The sequence below is a fragment of the Talpa occidentalis genome, unplaced genomic scaffold (assembly GCF_014898055.3).
Source record: "Talpa occidentalis isolate TD23 unplaced genomic scaffold, MPIMG_talOcc4v2.1 talOcc4.10, whole genome shotgun sequence".
Taxonomy (NCBI): domain Eukaryota; kingdom Metazoa; phylum Chordata; class Mammalia; order Eulipotyphla; family Talpidae; genus Talpa; species Talpa occidentalis.
This window is the reverse complement of record NW_023600993.1, coordinates 87,566,261-87,589,752: the sequence shown is the minus strand read 5'-3', so window position 1 is coordinate 87,589,752 and position 23,492 is coordinate 87,566,261. Positions and strand designations below refer to the sequence as shown.

Sequence of the window (23,492 nt, the reverse complement as noted above, 5' to 3'; positions counted from 1 at the left end):
CCAAGTACTCTTTAGGGCTCATTCATGGTAAATTAATCCTCGAGATTTTTTTCCAATTAAGTAAGTATTGAGTAAGACCATTCATTCAACAGACACCTGCCATGTGCCAAGACTGTGCCAGATGTGTGCCAGAGGTGTGATGGGCACAGACATGAAACCAGAAATCTACAAAGAAATGAAATAGGGGTGGGGGCAAGAGAGGTACTTGTTTGATTAACTGCTATGCTGGAAGTTTAGCAAGTGTGATCTCATTCAGTCATCTGGGACCTGGGGGAGGTAATATGACCTTTCTGAACCTCAACTTCAGTTGAAAATGAGATCTGAGTTATTGAGAGATAACATTCATTAGATTGGCAAACTGATCCAGGGACGGGTTACTGAAATTTAAAATGAGGCACTTTTTACACTTCAGCCATTAAATCTTCTCAGAGGCAGAGAGCTGACATAGTGTCTGCTGTGTGCAAGTTGCTTTACAAAGATGCCATTTAATACCAATTTCCCCTCTTTGAGTTTGCTATGTACCCTGTTGTCTGAATGATGACACTGAGTCAATGAAAGTTTGCATAATTTGACTAAAGCCACACAGCTGGAGAAAGACTGCAAGATTCAAACCCAGATCTGCTGAAGTCCAACGCTAATGCAATACATAATTTCATGGTGAGGTTCAGGGGGTGTATGTGTCCTTTTGGGTATGACTTGCTGTCTGCTGGTGGTGTGCTTGTAATTTAGATTCCTGAACGTGTGCTTTGCTCCTAACCATAGTTTGAAAAGTGACTCATCCCCAGACAAGGCAGGGTTGAGTATCAGTCCTCTTTCTCTTACAGTGCTCTGTGGCACCTGTGTTCACTTCAAAGCTATTTTGTAGGAAAAGCACTGTGATGAAACAGAAAAATACATACCAAAAAATGTGCAGGTTTGTTTTTTGGTGCTTCTGACAAGAAACTCTTGAGTGTCACTAACTTCCAAAAAAAAAAAAAAAAAAAAAAAAAAATCACAGATAGGAGTTAATGGCTAAACCCAATTTTATAATCCTGAACATACCCCTTTCACTAATTTTAATCCCTTTTCACATTTGATGTTGTCATTAGTTTGTTTGATTCTGCAAAGGCAAAGACCCTGAAATAGTCACATCCGGATTCCCCCAGGGCGTGACCCAACTGTGAAAGCCAGACAGAAATGACTGAAAATAAAGAAAGGCATTTCCACAGTGCCTGTGTTAACTTCTTTTGCTACCAAAAGAGGTTATCACAGATTTAGAGGCTTAAAATATCCATTATAGCTCTCATTTTCTGTGGGCCAGGCGTCTGGACAGTGTGGCTCAGTTGGGTGTCTCAGTTTTTAAGGAGAAAATCAAAGTATTGGCAGGACTACTTTGCTTTCTACATATTCTTGAAGAGGGGAGAACATGCTTCCAAGCTTACCCAGGTTGCCAGAATCCAGTTCCAAGAGGTTGTAGGACTAAAGTCCAGATACTTGCTGGCAGGGCTTGTTCTGCCTCCGGAAGCTGCCTACTATCGCTGACTATGGTTCCCTTCAACGTTACTAAAGTGGATCGAACTACTCTCAAGGTTTGCGTCTGATTCTCCTCCTGTCTCATCACTCCCAAGCAGCTCTTTTGCCCTCCTCTTCTGTTTTGAAGGGTCCACCAAGGAAATCCAGGATAATTTCCTTATTTTAAGGTCCTAATTCCATCTGCAAAGTCTCTTTTGACATGGAATATAACATATTTACAGGTTCCAGGGACTAGGATGTGGATAGTTTTGGTGAAGGTGGTGGGGGAGATATCATTTTGTCTACTATAGTGCCTGTACTAAACATGGAAATTTTAGAATGAATCTTCTCTAGTTCAGAAGCTCAGAGGGGGTTGAAGCTACTCTAGGGAACATTTGAAATGACTTATCAAAGGTTACTGAATCAGCTGTAGATTTAAACAAAAGAAATCTTTCTAAAAATCAGGGCAAACTTTTTTTTTTGGGGGGAGGGGATGTTTGTGTTCTTTTCCACACTTGGAATGAAGGTGTATATTTCACCTTTTACAGTCTATTCACTTTGCAGGATTTTACTTATGGATGTCAAAGTCTTCTATGTGATGAGCATTAGAAACAAGAACACTGAACTCTATGGTGTTAGCTGTTGGGCAATATAATCTGGTTTTCTCTCAGTTCTGGATTGCCCATGTGCTAAGACCAGGGGGTGGCGGTTGTGTTTCCTCACCTAGGGAAGCCTTAAATGTGGTCATTTACCCTGTCTCCCTAATTTTTAAGTGTTGGCCACTAACCTAGTTTAGTTCTGATTCGAGGAATGTTTCTGGATATTGATTCAACAAATAGGCACCAAACACCCGTGTGTAGGGCACGTTGAGCCTCATTTCCTTTAATGCTCTGCTACCAAGGTTGCTGCAGGACTAAGTACAGCGCCCATTGTCTCTCAGCTGGTACCAATTACTAAGCACCTGTTCTGTCAGCAACTGAATTATATGGGCCTCACTGTGAAGGTCCTCCCTTCACGCCCTCTTCCAACCTGCCAGGTTTTTTTTTTTTTTTTTTTTTGCTAATTTTAATCCTAGCAATGCTGTGAGGTATAAACTAATGTAGATTAGAAGTTGAGGCTCAGAGAGGTTGAATCCCTAGTTTTAGACCAAGAACCAGTAATGCTTTAGCCAGGACGCCAGCCTAGTCTCTGACTCCAAAGCCTGTATCCTTTGCAGGTTACTGCCTCTGAAAAAGGGCCTCAGGTGCATTCTGTTATGACCCCAAAGTCCAAGTTCTTCAAGCTACCCGTCATCAAGAAGTTCACTAAGGGGTAAAGCAGTTCTACACTGGGGGTGCAACTTCTGCAAATACATGGCGGTATGAAAGCACAGGAGGAAGTGGGGAGCTGTCTAGGTTCACCAATCAGTGGAATAACTGTCTTACTGGTATGAGTGTCTTTTTGTCTCATTATTACACGGCAGTGAGTCATTTAAGGGAGGACCCAAAGGGAAAGTCCTGCTTCTGTTACTCATGAAGAGTGGAGGTGAGAGCTGCTGAGACCGGGAGATGCATAAAGTGGGCACTGGGAGCCTGGGAGCCGAGGACCAACTCTCAGCCCCCAACCTTACCCGCCCCGTGGCCCGGAGGGAGGAAAAGCACCGAAAGAGTTAAAAAGTGGTTGGGGGTGGCCAGCCACCGCCCCTTCCCAGCATCGCTTCCCAGAATGCCTCAGGCCCCCAGCAGTTCCCGCACCTCGCGAGACTCCGCCCAGTCCCTTCCCCGAACCACAGTTCGTTTTCCTTCCTTACCCAGTTGGGCGCGAGGCGGAGGCTGAGAGGGGAGGGCGGAAAGGGCCCGCGGGGCACGCCGGGAAGTGTGGTCCAAGCGGTTCGCGCAGCCATATTCTTCCGGAGCGAGGAAGGCTAGCGAGGCAGCCGGGACTACGACTCCCAGCCGCCTTTTCGGTTTGTTTTTGTTCAAAAAAAAAAAACCCACAGTCCCCCTCCTCACTCTTCACACACACTCACACACACCCACGGCAGACACGCACACACCCGGGCGCCGAGGGGAAAGCCGCGTCTCGCCTTCACGCCCCGCCGCCAGTCCAGTCTCGGTCCCTCAGCAGAGCGGGAAAGCGGAGGCCGGAGCCGTGACCTCTGACCCCTTGGTTATGCGGAGCCGCCGCATTCCTTAGCGATCGCGGGGCCGCCGCCGCCGCCGTGGGCGACTGACGCAGCGCGGGCGCGTGGAGCCGCCGCCACCCCTCCCCCACCGTCGCCCTCGCACAGGGTCTCGCGCCAGCCGGTCCCCGCGCGCCCGCCCTCTCCTCCCGGCCGCACCCGAGTCCTCGCGCGCCGCCGCCACGCGCCCCCCGCCGCCGCCGCCGCCACAGCCCCGCGCCGCCGCCGCCGCCCCAGCCCGCCCCGCCCGGAGGTCCCGCGTGGAGCCGCCGCCGCCGCCGCCGCCGGGGAGGAGGAAGATGAAGGACAAACAGAAGAGGAAGAAGGAGCGCACGTGGGCCGAGGCCGCGCGCCTGGTGAGGCGGCCGCTCGGGGGACTCCGCGGGGGCGTGGGGGTGGGCTCGCCGCGCACCCCCCACGCCGGGAGGGGGAGGGGCGAAAGCCCGGCCCACCGCAGGGGAGGCGGGGCCGCCCGCTCCCGGAGCCGGACGAACCCCCGAGGGCGTGGGGTGGGGAGAGGTCCCCCTCCGGAGAGCAAGTGGCGCCTTTTTCTGCACGCGCCCCCCGCCCCCGAATTCCTGCGGAGGGGCGCGCGGACTGGCCGGCTCCTCCCTCTCCGGGCGCGGGGCTCCAGCCTCCCCTCCCCCACTATTTGGCAGCGTCTGGGGGTCTGGGGAGGCTGCGTTTTTTGCTCTCGGGGGAGTTGGGTTTCCGGGAAGGGTCGGAAGCTCCTCCCTCGCTTCCTGGTGGGCAGTGGGGCAGGGAGTTTGGCTCCAGGGTGGGACAGCGCCCCCGCTTTCAAGGACGCGAGTGGCCTTTCGAGCGCCCCCAGTTTAAACCAGGTGTGAGGAGGGAAGCAAGTGTTAGTTTCCTGCTTGAACCCAGAGCTGCGGTTCTCGAACTTGATTCTACTGTGGGGACACCTGGGGAGGTTCTCCAGGAAGCCTCGTGCTAGGACCCTACTTATGATCTCACGAGCCTGGGATTCTTCAGGCCAGAGAATCATTTTAACCTGCTTTCCAGGTTGCTTCTAATGCAGGTGGCCCACGGACCTCACTTTGAGAAACATTGACGAGTGTTTTCGCGAGTTAGACTTGAGCTAGGCACTCTGAAGAACGCTGACTACATTTTGCAAAGAGTGTGCGTCTGTAATCTTTATTTCTTGGTGTTCTAGTCGCATGTGTACATGAAATGTTGGACAGAGACCAAGAGTCTCTGAAGACACTGCTCATTGAGGACTTAGCAATGGAGAAAATACTGAGTACTTGACGCTGCTGTGTGAGGAGGATTGTGAATTTTCTGTTTTCAGAGTGTCAGGATTTGTAAGTGGAATGTCTTCCTTTTGGGCATGCACCTACCCACAAAGCTGAGATACTTTGAGGCATGTTCATGTAAAATTTTGTGGGTGACAATAGTAACAGGTTGTACTTCTTCCAGAGATGTCACTTTCTCAACTGTCACAGCAGGGTTGTGGTGCAGAGAGCATACTTGTCTCCTGACACCCTGTATTTTATATGTAATTGCTAGAATTCACTCTTAATGGTGAGAATGAAACTCAATCTTCTTATCTTTTGTTTTATTGGGGAGTGAGGTTTCTAATGAAATGTGTTGTGCAAAAATATATGGATGTATGTGGGAGATTGCTACAGATCTGTTGTATATCTTGTCTCACAACCTGTAAAATTCAGTTGGTTTATAAGAAACTGGTGTAGCTATAGGAGAATTTTCACTGGTTTTCTTCCTTGGGTATTTGTGCGCTGAAGTTTTGTGTTTCAGTTAATTAGTTTTGGTTTGTTAAATTGGAACATTTTTGAAGCTCCTAAATATTGTTTTCAGTCAAAATTATAGATGTGTTGGCCAGCGTTAGAGACTCTCTTGAAAACTTTAGGATTTTTTCAATGTTACTTTACCTGGAAACAAATTTAGTTCTGAAGGAGAGCAGGGAATAGCCTAAAGTACCAGCTCTCTTTCTTCTCAAGGTTGAGTCTTAGGTATCATTGAAATTCTCTTCTGAGTTTCTGTTACCCAGGTGTTTATGACTCTGGGCACCGAAAAGAAATTTGCTTGCCAGATTTTTACTTGCTAGAGGTAGGTAGGAAGTACTTTTAATCATATGTTTTTTTAATGTCCTGACAAAATCTGTCTCGAATCTCTATTGGCTCTTAATAGTCTAGAGACTGGAGGAATTCGGTGTTCACTTTTCTGCCAAAACTCTTTAGGTTCTTATATTTACTATGATGCAGATTCCACTGTCCAGGTTGTTCTATCATTGACTCAACTTCATGCCAGATTAGCAGAGTAAATTCTTTTTCTTCTTTGGCTCTTCTTTTAAAAAGTTGTAATATGAATAGAAATTACTTTGTGGTTCATTTAACCACGTGGAAGACAATTCATGGGAACATGATGTATAATTTTGTGTATCTTTTATATTTTTTCTTTTAGGATTTTCTGTCCTTTTGGATGGGACTGGTTGGGGAACTGAAAGGGGAACCTTTTTAGAGGTCTTTTCCCTTTTGAAAAAAGTGCTGTAACATTTGTGTGTGGAAATGATTATTATTTACACCGGACAGAGAGAAGTTGATTAGAGTGGAGCTCTAACGGTAGAACAGTAGTAGGTTAGAACTGACGCTCTGGACAGGTGAATTTGGAGTGCTTGCCACTTGCTTGGGGTCAGTTTCATATTACTTCTGCCCTTGCTTAGATTGGTGTCTGGAGTGATACAGGGAGTCCTTTAAAAAACTGTTTTGATAGGAAAGCAGAGACTTCTGGAGAATTTCAGTGGTGGAATATGTCCCAGGAGAATGATTTTTGCAGAAGTTAATTATGTTGTTGAAAAGGTAGGGTATTCTTTCAAATATTTGTTGTATGGTATTTCCTAGATGTCAGAGGTGGACTGTAGGGGATGGATGAGTATAAATCTTCCTGCTTGTTAGGAACAATTTGGGGAGAAATAGCCTAGGGGATTTCCCTTTAAATTGAATGCCCTTAAAGGGATTCTTCCTGGCTTTGAGAAACTCTTCATCGCATGCTTTATCTTTCACTTTGATTCATGGCTGACCATTCTTACATCAAACATTTTTTTCCCCTTTGAAGTAGAAGAGATACTTTTTTTTTTCTTTTCAAAGTGTGCTCTAGAAAGAGACTAGGAATAGAACACTGCTGAATTGTTCTTATACTAAAAGCTGGACTGTTTGTTTTTTTTTTTTAGTTTTATTGCTAGTGAATATTTTGTATCTTTTGATGTGACTTCCCTTTAGAGATTTTGTTTCCTCTGCCTTAGTTTCTCAAGCTCTCCTGCCTGCTGTTTAAATAATTGGTAACTAATTTATCAGTCATGCTTCATGAAATAAAAATTCTACAAAAATTCGCCAACTCATCTCACAATGAATATATACCAAAGAGATGATATTTGTGGCATTGAATATTAGTTGCTTGTACCAGGCTTTATTGTGGGTTTGTTAAAGTCAACACTGTCTATCTTATCTTAGCACTTAGGATTTTGAATACAAATATGGATAAGGTTTGTCTCTGGGGATGGGAAGGGTCCAAACACATGAACAGAATTTTACTTACAGGCGTAATTGGGGTCAGAGATGTATAAATGGTAAGCAGACACCCTGGTTCCTGCTTATTGTCCAGACATAGTTATGAGTAGTTCCTCCTTTAACTCTCCAATCTCCTGCATTGAAGATAGATTATAAATGTTGTGGAACTATGAGGAAATTAAAAAGAAGACATTTAACTCTGCCTGGCAGAAATCAGAGAGGTTTCCTGAAGGAATGTACTTTGTGAACTTAATCTTGAAGGGTGAGCTGTGACAAGAAATAGCAGGAGAGGGGTGCGGTGGGGGCTGGGCGATTGCTTAAGGGTAGGGGTGGGAGTGTGAGCATTGGGAATTCCAATAACTGTAGTTACATAGTATATAACTAGTATACATAGTATATAGCTATGTATAGTTACTGAAGAGAAGGTTTGTGAAGTATCAGTTTGGCAATCAGGTAGAGAGACAGGCCCTGTTTTGAGGGGCTTGTATGCCAGGCCAGTGAGCACTTACTTTGTGCCAGGCACTGTAGGCACCACTTACATGATTGCTAATCTGAAACAAATTTGAAAGGAAGATAGCAATATCCTTACTTTACTAGTGAGGCAACCTGTGCTTAAGTTGGGTAGTTTAGAAGGCCAAAATTGGAACTACATCTGTCTGGTTCTAAAAAGCCTCTACTTTCTAATGGTCCGTTGGCTACTGGAAGCTTTAGATTTTGCTGTATTGTTTAATAAAGTTTAAAATCCTGTCGAAGGATTTCAAAATGGGAAAAGGATGAGTGCAGCTTTGTCTTCTTGACTATAGCCTCTCAGTTTTGTAAAAGTAGGGATTTGGTCTTGTTTACTGATGAATTCCTGGAATTGTCCCTGGCACAAACTGGGTTTTTCATTTATGTGTGGAATGAAGAATGACAGCAGAATAAGAATGGATTTGAGGAAAGCGGGACTGAATGCAGGGATATTAGTGAAGAGGCTTTTAAAGTGTTGGGTCAAGTAAGAAACTGGCTGTGGGAACTGGGAGCTGAGTGAGATTGAAGGATAACGCCTTGGTTTCTGAATTAGATGAGTAGATTGGCTACCCAGCAAGGTAAGGGATGGAAGAGTGGGTCTGGAGGGGAGATTAATTCGAGTTGCTGATTTAATGAATTAGAATGGAAATAAATTAGACAGTCAAGGGGTGGGGTGGGGAGACATGTTCAGTACAGAACTGAAGATTGAGCCTGATACTCAGGGAGAAGTCTAGACTAGAGATAAAGATTTGGGAGTTATCAGAATTTAGATAGTAGTTGAAACTGAGAGATGGTAATGCTACCCAAGGAGAATATAAAAATTGAAGAGAGGCTAAGAATGATACATGGTAAATAGGGCTTTTATTTCAGCACTCACTTTACCAAAACTTGACTCCCTTTGGTGCTTAGGCGCATGTTCTTTATTTTATTTATTTATTTATTTATTTGTTTGTTTATTTATTTTAAAGATTTATTTATTTATACAAGCACAGGGTATAGTCAGAAACGCGGGAGGGTGAGAGAATTCACCAGAGCTAGAGCTTGGAGCAGAGCTGGGAGCTGAACAGGCAGAAGGACCGAAGTACACTGCTGAGGGGAGCAGCAGGCGGCAGGAGAGGTCTGCGCGCCATGTGGGACCCTCCTCCAGTGGCCTGGGAGCAGCCTGGGATCGAACCGGCGCTGCAGAGGCTTGCAGGCGCTGCAGGCAGCCTTGCAACCCAGCGCTCAACTGCTGCACCACCGGGGAGGCCCAGGCTCATGTTCTTTAGAGAGAAACCTCAGCGGTGGTCCTATCAGACTTTTTGCTTTACATTTTATTTGTGAGTGAGCAGTATTTTGGTTATGGCAGTTATATGACTATTAGATGTTAACTGATTTGGAGTAACTTCAGTGGCTGCAAAGGTAGAGATATTGACAGCCTGTCTTTGTCTTCTCTTAGAAGGATAACCCTTCTAAAACAACTCAACTTATTAAAGTGGAAGAATTGCAGTTGGTAACTAAGAAACTACTGCTATTAATTATAGATGATGCTAACATAAATGGGATGCTCCATTTCTTACTGTTTTTGTCTTTCTCATAGAATCATAGTATCCTGTTACCAAGTGGCAAAATGTACTGTGGCAGTTGATACTAGAATTTCACAATGCTCTGGCAAAATAATTTTAAAATATGGGTTCTAATCAAACTTCCTTGGGAAAGAAAATTTTGAATACATTTCTGCCTTAAAATACACAGTGTAGTACTGTGTATTCTGTGTTTTAGCTATGTTAACACTCTCAAACAGTAACCGGATGCCATATATGCTAAGATTTGTCTTTAGAATAGCTTTGTTTTTAGATTGTCTTTAGAATAACTAATTGCAGTATTTCCCCAGCAAATGGGTATACCTGTAATTTGTTTTCTGATGTAATCTTAACTATGAAAAAATGAAATTGTCAGCAGTGGTACCGCAGCAGAACTGTAGGCCATACCATAGATTGATGGATATAAATGGAAAGTGGACACTGAAATCAGAATGTTTATATTTCTTCAGGTATTAGAAAACTACTCGGATGCTCCAATGACACCAAAACAGATTCTGCAGGTCATAGAGGCAGAAGGACTAAAAGAAATGAGGTTTGTATTGCTCTTGCTGCTTAATAGAGTTTCAAAGGATGTATGTCTTTCTCTGGTTCTGTAGTGATGTCAGTAAATTCACATATGTATATATTTGGTGGTGGTATGGAATTATCTCCCAGGTTGTGTATCTGAACAGAGGGTAGGAATGGGTGACATCCATTTCTTTTCATTAGAAACACAACAGCTTTTCCTGTCCTGGTTCCTGGTTCTTCCTTAATTCTAGACATGGGCTTGTTTTTTTTGTGTGAGGAGTCATTTTGTATTCTGTTTTGCAAGTTTTAGTTATAGAGAATCTGATACGCTCAGTGTGTCTAAAACTACCATATCTTTGTACTTTGATTTAGCATCAAAGAAGGGTAGTCTCATCACTTATAAAGCCCACTGGCTTTTAACCTGCCCACTGATTCAAGTCATTCATAATATGAATATACTAATTTTGGGGTGACCTTGGTTTTCTCATCCTATGATGTAGTTTGCCTAGAAGCAACAAGTTGTAAATATATAAGAAATTGTAGGCATGAAAACTAGTGACTGTCTTTTCTCTTTTTTAAAGATTTATTTATTTATTTATTTATACAAGCACTTGGGTACAGTCAGAAGCGCGGGAGGGTGAGAGAATTCACCAGAGCCTGAGCGGGGAGCAGAGCAGGCAGAAGGACCGAAGTACACTGCTGAGGGGAGCAGCGGGTGGCAGGAGAGGTCTGCGCACCATGTGGGACCCTCCTGCAGTGGCAGGGGAGCAGCCGGGGATTGAACCGGCGCTGCAGGGGCTGCGGGCAGCTTCGCAACCCAGCGCTCAACCACTGTGCCACCAGGGAGGCCCGACTGTCCCTTCTTAATCCATTTCTGTTCTCATCCTCATCCCAAACCTTTTCTTTATTTTTATTGTAAATGATGAATGAAAAGAACACAAAACAGTTTCTTAGCACTTAGAACCAACAGCATGTTTTTGCCTGGTAAGCTTTTGCTACTTGAAATTGACCTTTTTGGGTCTAAAGAGCCTCATTTTTTAGATCTCAGTTCAGATATTCTGTTGACATTTTGTGGGGAGGGGCGATCTGGATTGTTAGATCACATTGATTTAAATGGTACCTTTGTACTGTGCAGTGTTAAAATTGTGCTTTATTTTTGTTTTTCTGGGCTACTTCCCATCATGCTGCTGCTGTCTGCACTGCTGTTGGACCACTATGTCTATAGAAGGTAAATTAGTCCTTTTGGGACAGATGGAATTGAAAGCCTTAACTGTTTCCGCTTCTAGCTCTTACAGGAATTATGAAGCAGTCATGGTGGCTTGTGATGAGTGAGCAGCTGTGTAATTTGTAGACAGAGGTATAGAGTGTAGGAGTCACACTTCACGGAAGGACTCTGCCAGCATGCTGTTCCTCCTTGTAGCAGAGTTAGCACACCCACATGATACTCCAGATTCTGCATAAGGTTTCTTTTAGACATTGGTTCTTGGTGAAATTTTTTTTAGCATTGAATGTGTTCCAAAGCAGAATAAGTAATAGATTTTTTTTTAAAGACTTTTTTAGACTCAGAATTTATTTTTAACATGCTACATAAATTAGGACCTCTAGTTCTAAAAAGTTAAGAATTTTTACTTCAGATATATTTTTTGAACATGGGGGGGGGGAGCAGGAAGAGACAGTGTACAGGTGAGTGCTAGTACTAATGCTAGTGCCAAACTCATTATTTTTAATGGGCATTTGTCTATTTTTTTCGGCTTCTCTAGCTTAAGATTTAGTAGAAAGCCTCTAACCACTGAGTTGTAGCAGAAACATGAAATAATTTAATGTGCTATATATATACTTTTTTGTTGCTTTAATGCTTTGCGCATTATCGGGTACTAAACCCATATGACTTTTCTTTTTATATTCAAATTTGAATGATTGCCCTTGGGTCGATGTAGAATAAAACCCATCTTTTCTCCTTTCTGACAGAGAAAAAGCAAATGAAGTACTATTCCTTTTGTGTGCTTATTAGAAAATATTTAACTGGGGAGAAAAAGGAGTGCTTGTTTTCTTGGGACAACACCATTGATTTTGTGGTCTTTGTATTGACATTGTTATGTGGCAGTTTCTAAACCTGATATGCAGGTCGAAATCTAGAAGATAGGAAATCCTCCAATTTATTTATTTTAAACATTTGGGGTTTTTTATGCATACCAGAGCTGGGGTACAGGCCAGAGATGCAGTGGGTGAGAGGATTCACCAGAGACAGTGGGGAGCAGAACAGGCAGGTTTACTGAAATACATTGCTGAGGGGAGCAGCAGGCAAGGCAGGAGAGGTCTGCTGCACCATGTGTGTCACCTCCCTGGCTGGGGATTGAACTCGTGCTGCAGTAGCTGTGAATAGCTTCATAGTGCTGCACCTTAACCCCTTGTACCACCAGGGAGGCCCTTCCCCAGATTTTTTTTTTTTAATTTTTTAAAAAGATTTATTTATGCAAACAAGAGGTAGGGTACAGGCCAGAGATGCGGGGGATGAGAGGATTCACCAGAGACAGAGTGGGGAACATAATAGGCAGACTGAACGAAATACACTGCTGAGGGGAGCAGTGGGTGAGCCAGGAGAGGTCAGCTTCGCCATGTGGGTTGCTCTCTGGCTGGCCAGGGATCGAACTCATGCTGCAGAGGCTGCGGATTGCTTCATAGTGTGGTGCTTAACCCCTTGTGCCACCAGGGAGGCCCTCCCCAGATTTATTTTTAATTAATATTTAAAATTTAAATTTTTATTAAAATATCGGATGTGTTTTTTCAAAGCTTGAGTTAACTTGAAAAATCAGTGTTGGTTTTATAAATTTCTTTTTCAATATTTTGGGTTTATAAGTTTCTTGAGAATTTGGTTCACATTTTCTGTCTTTTTAAAGATTTTATTTATTTTGCATAGAAGAACTAGGGTATTGACCAGAGGATTCACCAGAAACAGAGTGGGGAGCAGAACAAGTAGATGTACTGAAATACACTGCTGAAGGGAGCAGCAGGCAAGACAGGAGAGGTCTGCTGTGCCATGCAGGTCTGTGCGCCACGCTCCTTGACCTGGGCATCGAACTCAAGCCATTGTGGTAGAAGCACTGAGACTTAACCCCTAGGCCACCAGAGAGGCCCCTGGTTCACATTATCAAAAGACCACTAAGGAGGTGTCGGGTGTGGAGCAGATCTTATCCAGAGTTCGCTGGCTGTCAGTTTTGTTTGGTTATTCTTTTGCTACTTTCGTGAAATTGGTATTGTCTTTTTCTTTGTGTTTCCCATTCTACTTCTTGATTTAAGAATGAGTTAGCGGGTATTAGATCTTTGAGTAAGTAGACATATGCATTTTTATGACCCTTATCCATCTTTGTCTGTTTTCACAGCGGAACATCCCCTCTTGCGTGTCTCAATGCCATGCTACATTCCAATTCAAGAGGAGGAGAGAGCCTGTTTTATAAATTGCCTGGCCGAATCAGTCTTTTCACTCTGAAGGTGAGTAATATACTCTGTTATTGTGGTAGTTCTTAAACTTTCAGGGTATGTAAAAATCACCTGCTGTATCTGGAATGAGGTCCATGACTTTTGCATTTCTTATAAGCAAGTCAGGTGATGCTGATGCTGTTGATCCTAAATGGCACTTTCCTAGTGTGATCAGAGTATTAGAAATTGTTTTGTAATATTAGCTATTGTCTTTATACTCAGCTTTTGCTAGACTTATCTTTTTTTTTTTTTTTATATTTTATTTATTTTTTTTTTTTTAAAGATTTATTTTATTTATTTATACAAGCACTGGGTACAGTCAGAAGCACGGGAGGGTGAGAGAATTCACCAGAGCCAGAGCGGGGAGCAGAGCAGGCAGAAGGACCGAAGTACACTGCTGAGGGGAGCAGCGGGCGGCAGGAGAGGTCTGCGCGCCATGTGGGACCCTCCTCCGGTGGCCGGGGAGCAGCCGGGGATCGAACCGGCGCTGCAGAGGCAGCGGGCAGCTTTGCAATCCAGCGTTCAACCGCTGCGCCACCGGGGAGGCCCTTGCTAGACTTATCTTTGCAGATTGTATACGATAGAAAGATAAGTATGTGTGGAGGTAATTGCATAGGTCCCTTAATTAGGATTTTGTAATAATTTTGTGAAGGATGAATTACTGGACAGCTAAAGTAAGATCTGCTCAATGGAAAATAACTGAAATACGAATATACTTGTGAAATACAGTAACTAGCATTTACTAAGTAACATTGATTGTAAAGGAAGACAACGTAAATTTCGTAATAAGGTTCATAAAGGACTGAAAGAAAGCTAATTATTTTTCTACCGTTTGTGATATCCTTTAAACCACAAGTCAGCAGACATTTTCTGTAATAAATAACAGATAATTCAGGTTTTATAGACCATTCTATTTCTGCATAACTACTTAACTATGCCATTGTCCCAGGAAAGCAGCCATAGATAATACATATATGAGTGGGCATGACTGGGTTCCAGTAAAACTTAATTTACAAAAACAGAAGTGGGCTAGATTGGGCTTGGGGCCATTGTTTGCTGACCCATGATATAGGCATAAGAGGAAATGTTTTTTTCTGAGGAACCTGAAAGTTTGATACTGGTCCTTATATTCGTCTATAACGTAGTTATAAATTGTGGTAGTCTCTAGGCAGACTTTTTTCCCTTTTAGTTTTGTTTTCTTAATAGAATTTTTTTTGTTGTTTAATCAAAAACACTTAAGCCAATACCAAGGATATATGAGTTGCAGACATAAAAATTGGTCTTTGAGCCTCCCTGGTGGCGCAGGGGTTAAAGTCTCAGCACTATCAAGCTAACCTACATACAGCGCAGCAGACCTCTCCTGTCTAGTCTGCTGTTCCCCTCAGCAGTGTATTTCAGTTGATCTGCCTGTTTTGCTCCCCATTCTGTCTCTAGTGAATCCTCTTGCTCTCCCACATCTCTGACCTACTCCCCAGTTCTTGTATGCATAAATAAATAAATCTTTAAAAAATTGATCTTGGGCCTCCCTGGTGGCGCAGCGGTTGAGCGCTGGGCTGCGAAGCTGCCTGCAGCCTCTGCAGTGCCGGTTCGATCCCCGGCCGCTGGTGAGGGTCCCACATGGCGCTCAGACCTCTCCTGCCGCTCCTGCTGCTCCCCTCAGAAGTATACTTTCATCATTCTGCCTGTTCTGCTCCCAGCTCTGGCTCTGGTGAATTCTTTCACCTTCCCGCTCTTCTGACTGTACCCAATGCTTGTATAAATAAATAAATAAATAAAATCTTTTTTAAAAAAAAATTGATCTTTACATACACATCTTCTGATTAGGTGTCTGTGCTGTTCTCTTTTGTTTTGTTTTTTATTATTTTGGACTTTCTTTGTTAAGAGGGAGCACAATGTGTCAGGAATAAAGTTCAGGAGAGTCCTGAGTATAAAACCTTGCTTTGTCACCTGGGTTGAATGTAACCTCTTTTTACACTGGAACCTGAGTCCCTCATACTACACAGTCCTTAGGAAATGGTAACTGTTACAGTAGTCCTGGGTTTTTCATCCTTTGTTACTAGCTAATGCCATTTTCCATTGTATATAGGCAGTGATAACATAATTATATGTAATTATTACTATAATATATGTATTGTACATATCATGAACATGCTTGTTAATGGTGTATTTCTATTTTAAGAGGGCGGAGGATTACCTTTATCTCTGAGCACCTTGAGGGTAGGAACTGAGTTTTGTCTTTGTAACTTGGCCCTGAGCAGAATTCTTGGCATAGTCTATGCTCTAGTATTTGAATGGAATTAAATTTCTTCATTTTAATTTTAATCTATTTGAGTAAGCACCATTGTATGAATCTGCTGTAAGCATGGAGATGTTCTTTTACTCTGCAACACAGGTCTGAGATCATCGACTGAAGATGGTGCTCAGCTTGTCATCTCCTCTCCCTTTGGCTTTCTGTTGGTTATTGGAGTTGTATATCAGCAAGCATCACCTCTCTAATACTCTTTGTGTTCCTTTGGGTTAATGTTTTGCTTGTCTGATTTCCCCAGTTAGACTTGGGGGCGCAGACAGACTAGGTGTTACTCATTTCAGTATTAACTGGGATACTGTACAAAACAGACTTCAATAAATGCATGCTTAATAAGTGACTTAGTGTATGATGACTACAATCTGGTCCTTTATTATTATCCTCCTTTGTTTTGACATTTGCTGATAAATACTGCTCATAATCTTGATGAAACTGTTGCTACATCTGCCTCTGGCATCTAGCTCATATCTCAGCCAAAATGAAGAGTGCTTACTCCTATAGCTTTGGTAGAATTTTAGCTTGGTTTTTTTTTTTTTTTTTAAGATTTATTTATTTATTTATTTTTACAAGCACTGAGTACAGACAGAAGCGCGGGAGGGTGAGAGAATTCACCAGAGCCAGAGTGGGGAGCAAAGCAGGCAGAAGGACGGAAGTACACTGCTGAGGGGAGCAGCGGGTGGCAGGAGAGGTCTGCGCGCCATGTGGGACCCTCCTCCGGTGGCCGGGGAGCAGCCGGGTATCAAACCGGTGCTACAGAGGCTGTGGGCAATTTCGCAACCCAGTGCTCAACTGCTGCGCCACTGGCGAGGCCCTAGCTTGGTTATTTATTTGTGTGTATTTCTTTCAACATTTTGACCTGTTACAGAAGCAATATATGCAAATCCATAGAAAGCAAAGGGCAACAGACAAAGAGAAAGTAATGTATAAATTCTGCCACCTGTAACTTAAGTAAGAATTTATATTACTAATATTTGAAAAAATTATACTTATGATTTTGATATTAGCTTTATTTAGTAAATATATTTCCCATGATGATACATATAAACATGCCTGAAATTTTTTTAGATTAACACAGTACTCCAGAGTCCAGGTTATGAATGTGGTAATTTTAATAGTCTCTTGTTAAATGCCTCATCACCACCATACTACCTTCCAAAAGTTGTACAGACATTTATTGTTACTCAGGAATGGGTAAGAAAGGATACAAAAAAAAAAAATAACCCTAACTGATAACCATCCTAATCACCTGAGAATCCAGATCTGCTCAGTGAACACTTGTGTCTAAGGTGGTGTTAAGTACATTTTTTTAATTTTGAAAAAATTTTAAATGTACAGAAAAGTTGAGTTTTACAGTGACTTCTCCACTCATAGGTCTCGCTTTCTTACTGTTACAAGTTTACCCCATTTATTTTATCCCTTCTGTACATACATAACTAGTACAAACATGGTACATCACCCCTAAATATCTTAGAATGTATGTTTTAGGAGCACAAGGAATATTTTCCTGCGTAGGATGATAACATCATCATATTCAAGCAGCTTAATGTCTGTTTAGTAGTATATAATACATACATGTTCAAACATATTCAGATTTTCCCAGGTTCCAAAAATAGTCTTTATAGCTTATTTTTTAAATCCAGGATCTAATCAAGAATCTCTTTACACTTGGTTGTCATTGTCTGTTTAATCGCCCTTAATGTAGACTATTTCCCTTGCCTTGTTTTGTCTTTCATGGCATTGATATATATATATATATATTTTTTTTTTTTTTAAAGATTTATTTATTTATACAAGCACTGGGTACAGTCAGAAGCGCTGGAGGGTGAGCGAATTCACCAGAGTGGGGAACAGAACAGGCAGACTGATGAAATATACTGCTGAGGGAAGCAGTGGGCATGGCAGGAGAGGTCTGCTGTGCCATGTGGGACCCTTACTGGTGCAGCAGAGGCTGCGGGCAGCTTCGCAGTCCAGCGCTCAACCACTGCGCCACCAGGGAAAGCCCTGATACATTTTTTTAAAGCTATATTTATGCATACAAGAACTAGGGTGTAGGCCAGAGGTGCGGGAGGTGAGAGAATTCACCAGAGACAGACTGGCGAGCAGAACAGGCAGAGTGACTGAAATACACTGCTGAGGGGTGCAGTGGGTGAGGCAGGAGGTCTGCTGTGCCATGTGGGTCACCTCCCTGGCTGGGGATTGAACTTGTGCTGCAGTAGTTTCCTGTAGTAGTTGCAGACAGCTTCACAGTGCTGATGCTTAACCCCTTATACCACCAGGGAGTTGATATTTTTGAAAGACCAGGTTAGTTGGGCTTTTTGTAGAACTAAGTACAATTTTAAAGGACTGTAGAACATGTTGAAATCTTTGTTATTTATGGACTCCTTTACATTTGTACTGCTAGAACTTGTCTGTTGTTTCAGGTAGTAGCCTAGCCACTCAGCAGTGAAGGATGGGGTATTTTGTATAGTGGTTTACCTATGGGTAGAGTAGTCAGGATCTTTATGATAAGAAACAGGAAGACAAACTATTTAACTCACGTTTCTCATTTTTCTTTTTTTTTTTTTTAAACGTTATTTTTTTTTTTGATAGAGGCATGTTTTATTTATTTATTTGTTTGTTTTGTTTATACAAGCACTGGGTACAGTCAGAAGCGCGGGAGGGTGAGAGAATTCACCAGAGCCAGAGCGGGGAGCAGAGCAGGCAGAAGGACCGAAGTACACTGCTGAGGGGAGCAGCGGGCGGCAGGAGAGGTCTGCGCGCCATGTGGGACCCTCCTCCGGTGGCCGGGGAGCAGCCGGGGATCGAACCGGCGTCGCAGAGGCTGCGGGCAGCTTCACAACCCAGCGCTCAACCGCTGAGCCACCAGGGAGGCCCTCATTTTTCTTTTTGAAGTTGGTAGTGACACCTCTGAAATCCTGTGGCATTTTCTTTCCTTAACTTTTCTCTCATGTGTTAAGGAAAAGCATGTGTGGAGTAGGTCGGTATTCTTCCTTCTATTTGGAAATCTCTTTAGTTAACCATCAAGGTCAGAATTATATTTATGGGGTTTTACTACTTATTTGAAAACAGGAGCTTTTTCAGTTCTAGGTACATTTGTGTTATATTATCTATGGTTACCAAAGGTTTACTGATTAACTGGAATTTTGGGGAGCATGCTATAGAGTTCCTTATCTGACATAAGTTGTTCTGGGTAATGTGATACTGTGTTTGAAAGTTTATATATAGATGCCTGCATTAGTCCTCAGAACTAGGCCTCAGGGATGGATGGGATAGATAAAATCTATCCATACTTTAAATTCATGATTTGAATTGCTTTCCTTAAGCTTTTCCTGAATTCATCTGTCAATGTTCTGGTAGAGGTAGGATTTATTATCATTTTTCACACTTGGGATTTTCTGTCCTTATAAAACCACTGTGAATGCCTTTGTGTATTTTTAGGACTTTCATGCTGAGCTACTAAGCTTTTGTAACTTGGTGATTGTTGGTGAGTTTAACATGGGTTGGTGAATTTCAGCAGTAACTGTCAGGTATAACAACAGTCATCTGAACATTGTTCAGTTTTGTGGAATGATTTAAGATGTGTATTCAAATTGAGATATTTATGTTATGGCTATTGGTACTTCATTATGTTTCATGTGGCCATAGAGAGCCTGACCAACCCTCAAGGTCTTTTAATTCCATTTACAAGCTCAGATGAATCTTTTCAATGTTTAGAATTTTTTTTGTGACACTTTTTCATTTGGTTTTTATTATTATTTTTTATTAAAGATTTTATTTAATTTTCTGTAGAAAAACTGGGCTATAGGCCAGAGGTACAAGGGGTGAGAGGATTCACCAGAGACAGAGTGGGGAGCATAACTGGCAGATTTACTGAAATACATACACTGCTGAGGGGAGCAGCAGGCAAGCCAGGAGAGGTCTGCGGCACCACATGGGTAGCTCCCTGGCCTGGGATTGAAATCAGACCCCTGCAGAGGGCCATGGAGGTAGCGCAGAGACAACCCCTAGGCCACCAGGGAGGCCCTGGAATATTTTTTAAAAGTATAAAAACATCTTGGTAAAAGAAATAGATGAGTATGCTAACACTATGCATCATTAAAATCCACAGTTTGCAAGTAAAAGCAAATGGAGGAAGAGAGGGAGATAATGATTGCATTCTCACAATGTTATTTATATAACTACGATTAAAATAATCATGCACAACTCCCCACTTAAGCAATTTCTAAACTATTTTTATTACCATTAAATACTGAGAAGAACAAATGGAATAAGCCTAAGCTTAGATACAATACAATCAGTCTAGCATTTGAAAGGCAGGATCAGAATCCATTTTAGTTTTTGATCGATGCATAGCAAGCATCATACCACTATCCTGCTGACTCTTGTTCTACTGTCACTTTCTCCTTGGTCATTGTACTTCAGCCACCCTGGCAATCGTTCTGTTTCCCAGACACTCCAAACACGTCCATCTCAGGACCCTTGCACTTGCCTAGTGTCTTTGCCTGGAGAACTCTGGTAGCTTCTTATCATTTGGGTCTTCTCAGTGAAGCTTTCTCTGTCACTGTAATTCCACAACATTATGAGAGGATTTGTTTGCTTTGTAGACCTGTCAGTGTCAAAAAATATCTTTTTTGTCTGATTACTTGGTTAGGGTTAGCCTCTACCCACCAACTAGAATCTAAGTTTTCACTCTATTTCTTGTATCTGACACATCATAGGTACTTAGGAATACTGCTGGAGGAAGGAAAGGAGGTAGCATCATCAAAATCTTAATTAGCCAGCTGATTCTCCTTATAGTTCACCTTTATTTTTATTATAAAACAGACATATTTTGGGTTATTTTTTCTTCTCAGCAAGTTGACTTCTGAGAGCCCTTTTTTTCCTTGTGCTTTTTTTGAGCAGTTCTACATGAATCTGTGAAAGAATCTGCTGATTCTAGAAGTAAATTTTTCCCAGGCTCTGGCCATAATTGGTTCCTCTTAATTGCTGAAGACAGAAATTGAGCCAGTAGAGACAGTTTAAACATTTTAGGTAGTTTTGGAATATTATATTCCTTTCAGAGTTTTGAACTTTGATCACCTTGCTTGTTAGAAAAAGTAATTTCTACTTTCTGGGCCTCCCCGGTGGTGCAGCGGTTGAGCGCTGGGTTGCGAAGCTGCCCACAGCCTCTGCAGCGCTGGTTCGATCCCCGGCTGCTCCCTGGCCACCGGAGGAGGATCCCGCATGGTGCGCAGACCTCTCCTGCCGCCCGCTGTTCCCCTCAGCAGTGTACTTTGGTCCTTCTGCCTGTTCTGCTCCCTGCTCTGGCTCTGGTGAATTCTCTCACCCTCCCCGTGCTTCTGACTGTACCCAGTGCTTGTATAAATAAATAAATCTTTAAAAAATAATAATAACTTCTACTTTCATTTAGTAGTGATATTTTTAGATAGTGTCTTTTACAGTCTATCAAATTTGATCTCTTTGATGCTTTCAATTCTATAATATTAGGTAGGGAATCTCAAAACATCCAGTCCATTTTCCTTTTGCAGATAGAAAACTGTGCTCCTAATGACATGATTTCATGATTTCTCTGTGGCCATTTATCTGTATGACAGATGCATGTGGCCATGTTGGGGTTAGAATCCAGGAAAAAGGTTATACCTTTTGAGTTTGATTCCTTTTCATTATGCCAATACAGAATGAGAGTTTTTCTTCAGATTTTTATTACCTTTGGCTACTTAATCTTTTCGAAGTTTCTTATGAGTTCTTCAGTGTTTCTCAATATGTCAGTTTTACCCTAACGACAGTTCACATAATTGCTAAGCAAAATTTTTAATACCCTTAGGTATGAATTCTTTAGTTATGGCGTTGGTTTGAATTTCTGCACTCTGCACTAATTGTATTTACATTTCTGTTAGTAGGCATTCTTTTTTGTGCCAAGTGAGTGATTTGTAGTGGTTATAAGGGCATTGGAATAGGAGTCAAGCTTTGGATATCAGCAAAGCACCTCGTGAATTACTGCATATCTCCACTTAGATTTCTGTTTCTACCACTGAGGAGTTGAAAAGTTAAACTTTTTTTTTTGAAAGTATTTATTTATACAAGCACTGGGTACAGTCAGAAGTGCGGGAGGGTGAGAGAATTCACCAGAGCCAGTGCAGGGAACAGAACAGGCAGACTGACGAAGTACACTGCTGAATGGAGCAGCGGGTGCGGCAGGAGAGGTCTGTCGCGCCATGTGGGACCCTCGCCAGCCGGCCGGGGAGCGAACCAGTGCTGCTGAAGAGGCTGCGGGCAGCTTTGAAGGCCAGCGATCAACTGCTGCGCCACCAGAGGAGGCCTGAAAAGTTAAATCTTTAAGTTGTAAAACCCTTTCTCTCATGAGGTGGGGCTGAAAATTACAAATACGTAGCTGAAACTGCTCTGGTTGGAACAGGAATGGGGGCCCAGCTTGTCTATCTTTTGTGGGTTCTGTTGAAAACCTGGAGCTCTGTTGACAGCTTCTTAGAATAAAAACTTCAGCGAAGTGCCTTTATATGCTGACATTCTAGCATCTTAACTCTTGTGTGAAAGGTTAGTCTTAGTTATTTTTCTTTTTTTGCATGCATTTATTTACTGGAAGCTGACTATTTTTATTGCAAACTGTACCACCGTACTGTGGGAGTTGTGTACCGAAGGGCACAGTTACTAGGGCACTACCATTTGCTGTGGTTAATTATAGCAGCAGTTTGCCTTTGATGGAGGCTTTGACCCCTTGGTTGGTAAAAGGTTTCTTATTTGTAGAATTCTCAAGGGATGTCTAGATCTGCCTTTGAAAAGGGAGGGGGGTATTCCATTGTCAGGATTCCCAGCCAGTTCAACTCAGGGCAAAAACAGAACTTCATTGTTTTCAGAGCCTGGTCAGAATCTGGTTTTATGCCTAAGATGAGCAGTCTTTTGTCCTTCTACCTCTGGAAAGTCAAAGCCCTCTAAATGGTAGAGATCAGGTAACAGAGGTTTGGAAAGCACTACCACAGGAATGATTTTGTGGTAGCTCAGGAGGTTGGACAGGCTGATAACAGAGTTGCTAAAGTGATTAAAATATTTTTAAAAAGAAGTTATGGACTTTTTTTTTTTTTTTTAAAGAATCCAAGTTTTCTAGGAAAATGAGGCGTTTGTGTAGCTTCCTTGGACTTCAGCTAATAAGAAAACTGCAGTTGAGCTCTTATTTACTCAGATAAGAGTTTTGAGGAACTTGTTTTGCTAAATTAAATCTGAAGAAAAGATGGAAACTGATTTTTTTTTAAAAAGATTTATTTTATTTATACAAGAACCGGGGCACAGGCCAGTTGCGTGGAAGGGTGAGAGGATTCACCAGAGACAGAGTGGGGAACAGAACAGGCAGACTGACAAAATACACTTGAGGGGAGTGGCGGGCAAGACCGGAGAGGTCTGTTTGCCGTGTGGGTTGCTCTGAGGCTGGCAGGAATCAAACCAGCACTGCAGAGGCCGCGGATAGCTCCACAGCGCTGTGCTCAACCGCCTGGGCCACCAGGGAGGCCCCTGGAAACTGATTATTCTTTTTTGAAAATATGTAACTAGGTTTTTCTTTTTTTTTTTTTAAAGATTTATTTATTTATACAAGCACTGGGTACAGTCAGAGACATGGGAGGGTGAGAGAATTCATCAGAGCCAGAGCGGAGAGCAGAACAGGCAGAGTGACAAAGTACACTGCTGAGGGGAGCAGCGGGCGGCAGGAGAGGTCTGCGCGCCATGTGGGACCCTCGCCCGGCAGCCGGGGATCTAACCGGCGTTGCAGAGGCTGTGGGCAGCTTCGCGACCCAGCGCTCAACCACTGCGCCACTGGGGAGACCCTGGAAACTGATTTTTTAATTGAGCATTAACTGTATTTCAGACAGGCATCATACTCCTCACAGTCTTTTTTTTATTTTTTTATT

At 42.7% G+C, this 23,492-nt stretch overlaps 1 protein-coding gene across 3 annotated transcripts in view; it reads left to right on the top strand.

Annotated features, from left to right (window-relative positions):
- Positions 1 to 3,900: 3,900 nt before the first annotated feature.
- Positions 3,901 to 23,492, top strand: part of ASXL1 (ASXL transcriptional regulator 1) — a 78,980-nt gene continuing 59,388 nt past the window's right edge. For 2 of the 3 annotated variants that reach the window (XM_054697097.1, XM_037497029.2), the window contains exons 1-2: positions 9,880 to 11,022; positions 13,175 to 13,283. In XM_054697097.1, the coding sequence (XP_054553072.1) occupies positions 10,721 to 11,022; positions 13,175 to 13,283 (411 nt within the window). In that variant the 5' untranslated portion in view covers positions 9,880 to 10,720. Of the gene's footprint in view, positions 4,009 to 9,736; positions 9,820 to 9,879; positions 11,023 to 13,174; positions 13,284 to 23,492 lie in introns of those variants that run through there. The other variant, XM_037497022.2, reaches the window with a different exon arrangement.